The following is a 3,516-nucleotide window of genomic DNA, read 5'->3' on the forward strand; positions in this document are numbered from 1 at the left end:
AAAAATTCATTAGCTAAACTAGATAAAGTATGTTTTGAAAAGCTATTTTGCATAAGAATTTGGCTCCTCCATTGAGAATGCTCTTAAAAATTTTGGCCAAAAACTTCATTTTTAAACGTTTGCCAAAAGTTCGTTTTGATCATTTGTAAACTATTTAGACGCTCAAAAGCGTTTTTGATTTTTTAACTAAACAAATATTTGTTTTTCTTTAAACATACTTTTTGAGTGTTAAAACACTTTTAGGCCTTTTAAACGATACCCATCAATCAATGCCACCTAAAATACTAAATAGTCAAAGAGAGAAGGCAGGCAAAAAGAGGTTTAAAGCAATGCGATGAATTTTGGTAGAGCAGATAAAAAGCTTCAACAAGATTAAAGTGCCCAATTCCAATATGTGGTGATTTTTGACCTCACTGCTTGGGGTTGGTGTATTGAAAACTAAGGTGTGGGCGGCGCGATGGAGTACACAAGACAAGACAAGACAAGTGGTTCTCCAACAAAGATAGCAAAAGCTACAAAGCATAGCTTTGAATTGTTAAACAAATTAACGATATAAATCCAACCACGTATACAAGGAATTGAATACAATCATCTCCCCATTTCGAAAAATAATAATATCTTTTAATTCATTCACTTCATGGAAGTTGACTTCACCTGCTAATCCCCCCCCCCACACACACACACACACACACACACATGGTATTCATTAACAGACCCAGTTAGGTAACTCACTCAATATGCAACCACCTCTAATAATTATTATTGTTATTATTATTTTCTTTTTATTGCAATTGGCATGTGCACCACACGATCTGGGTGTGATTTTGGAGGAGGATTTTTTTTTTTTTTTTACTTTACTATTATGTGAAGGCTAAGAGCATTCATCTCTATGCACAGGAAGCTTCTACTGCTAAACTCTTTGTTACTCCTTTACATGGATCACCAAACTTATTTACTGACACTCCAATGCTACAACTCTTTGATCCAATGCAAGCCTGTAAGAGTTCAAACTAGTCAGAATAATCCAATATAAGTTAAAAGAGTATTAAGATTTAAGAGGCTTATATATAATATGAAACTTTATCAAAAGAATGAGCAAGATCACACCTTCTGTACAATGGACAGAGCCCTCCTGCTGCTGCACTGGCCATGGCTAAAGCCCCCACAAATCCCATTTGGAGTCCCAAAACTTGCAAACTTGATTGAAGAAATGACTTGACCTGGAAATGGGCACTCCAATGATAGTGTAGGCTCTAATTTCTTTCCTAATCTTGAATGTGCATTCCATGTTTCCATAGGTGATGGGTGAGACTCTGACACATGGGAGCACAAACTTCCAATCTGCCTTGTGGCAAAAGAAATCTGTGTTGGATCACCACCAATTTCCTCAAAAAGTACAAGAGTGTTGCCACTTGTTTGCAACCATGAACGGGGTACATGGTACCTGTGAGATCAGTGATATCAGAACCAAATATTCTTACTAGCAAACTTTTCCTATGAATACTCTTTACAGCACTTACAGTGTTTGAGATGGCTTCCCACAGTTCTTGCGGCATTTGTTTGCATTATAAGATCCTCGGTAATCGCAAGAGTCGGTGCAACCACCATTTGAAGCGATATACACTGGCCAATAGCGTCCAATGCTTTGTCCATTCACCCATGCCTCGCCTTTCCCCATCCCTGTGAAGTCTAGTGCAACTGGGTCACTGCCAGCAGGCACATTAAACTTCGTCTGAATCAGCACGTATGGCTTTTGATTAGTATCTAAGAAACAGTTCTATAGAAGTCCTAGTAATCTTTGTTAAATTTGGTGATTTATCAATGTATCAAAGTCGGGGGTCTGAAATTCAAACCCTGACTTGACACTTTACCTCTCATTTTAATTACATATTTTATCACGAGTAGCCTTCTACTAAAATCCACTTCAAGTGGATATGGACAACATAACAACTATCACTGTGAGTTAAACTGATCAATAGTTATTGGCTTGGTTGTGAAATAAGATATTTGAATGATTCAACTCATAACCAAAATATAAGAATTAAGGTTACCTTGTACCAAGTCAAGGGTTGGTTCTTAGGCAAGGTAGGTTGTGAAACCCACTGTGAAGAACTTCCACTAGACAGACCTGATTCTTCACCTTTAAGCCCAACCTGCACCCAAAAAAGAAGAAAATGAGCATTATTGCATTAAATCCTTTTAAATATTTATGACCAACAAATAAAATATCGTTTTTGGGAGTTGTATGTCTACTCATTCTGGATGAATTAATTGAGAAATCGGTTTCTTTGTTTTGCCTAGTTGGTGGAACATCAAATATTCTGTTTACAAGAATTTTTATCTCTCAGTTGCCATTAGCCAATATCAGGACAAATGGAATTGAAAAAGAAAAAAGAAAAAAACAAGAACACTAACCTGATATGTCCATTGCTGAGAAGAAAGATCGATAGTTGTGCCATTTTTTGTGCCTTTCAGCTTTACTGGACCAGTGATCCCCGCACCCATTATGTCAAAAAAAGCTCCATAGTTCTGATATAAATGAAAAGATGTTAGCATTTAAAAATTCTTATCCCTAGTGATTCACCAAATGCTGAAGCCTTTTCATCCATCTAATAATATATTCATTGAACATGGAAACCACTATAGCAATAACAATTTCCCTGATTTAATAGATATGCAGGAAGGCAGACCTGAAGTCCCACTGTCAAACTCAGGAGATCAATTGTGTTCTTCCCAGCTATAAGTGCAATGGGGATCTCGACTGCAACCTCAGCATTGTCACTGTTACCTTTTCCACTCCCTGCAAAGGTTTCAATTGCTACATGATCATGCAAAAATATACAGTATTGTAATGAATTAGGCAAACTATGTAACCATTTTACATCTGAAAAGAAATACTGTCAACATTATATGAAATTTTCGGTTAGACCAGGTTTGATCCTAGTTTCTGTATCTTTTGCATTTACAGGAGATTTCAAACTTTAGATAGGCAGAGAATATATATGAGAGGCATTACACAAAAGAAAGAAACCTAAAACTATCCTACTAGGGATAAAAACCTTAGTGCAATCAGCACCTAATGAAAAGCATATTCAGCTTACAATATCTTGAAATTGTTCATACTACAGTGTATCAGAAATGTTTCAAAAAGTTAGATTTAGTAAGGCAAAGGTAGTGTTTCATATACACTTGTCATGATGCAGGGAAGACGCTAGTCACATTTACACTATTACTCCAAAAGCACTAAATAAGTTACAATTTGAGCTTTCAACAATCACTTATAAAGCTCATTCTCACCTAGTAAGAAATTAATGTGTGATTTGGCACCCAGGCAATACCATCACAATTCATCTACTCAATGTATGACTTCGCTTAGTGTCAAAATTGTCCCCCACTCAAATCAATGACGTCCTTATCAAGGCTCGAGTTGATGAAAAATTCTTCTAGCTCTCTTTATGCTAATGAATATGTAAATTGGTTCTTCGATTTAGGCACCCAACCATAGCAGCAGCTGAA

The 3,516-nt window shown here is 36.5% G+C and overlaps 1 protein-coding gene across 1 annotated transcript in view; it reads right to left on the reverse strand.

The window, feature by feature from the left end:
* Positions 1 to 693: 693 nt before the first annotated feature.
* LOC132163238 (beta-galactosidase 8-like) overlaps positions 694 to 3,516 on the reverse strand; it is a 9,429-nt gene continuing 6,606 nt past the window's right edge. The window contains 6 exon segments of the mRNA XM_059573445.1: positions 694 to 995; positions 1,108 to 1,444; positions 1,521 to 1,732; positions 2,052 to 2,153; positions 2,416 to 2,529; positions 2,691 to 2,800. Of these exon segments, the coding sequence (XP_059429428.1) occupies positions 888 to 995; positions 1,108 to 1,444; positions 1,521 to 1,732; positions 2,052 to 2,153; positions 2,416 to 2,529; positions 2,691 to 2,800 (983 nt within the window). The 3' untranslated portion in view covers positions 694 to 887.

The sequence above is a fragment of the Corylus avellana genome, chromosome ca10 (assembly GCF_901000735.1).
Source record: "Corylus avellana chromosome ca10, CavTom2PMs-1.0".
Classification (NCBI taxonomy): domain Eukaryota; kingdom Viridiplantae; phylum Streptophyta; class Magnoliopsida; order Fagales; family Betulaceae; genus Corylus; species Corylus avellana.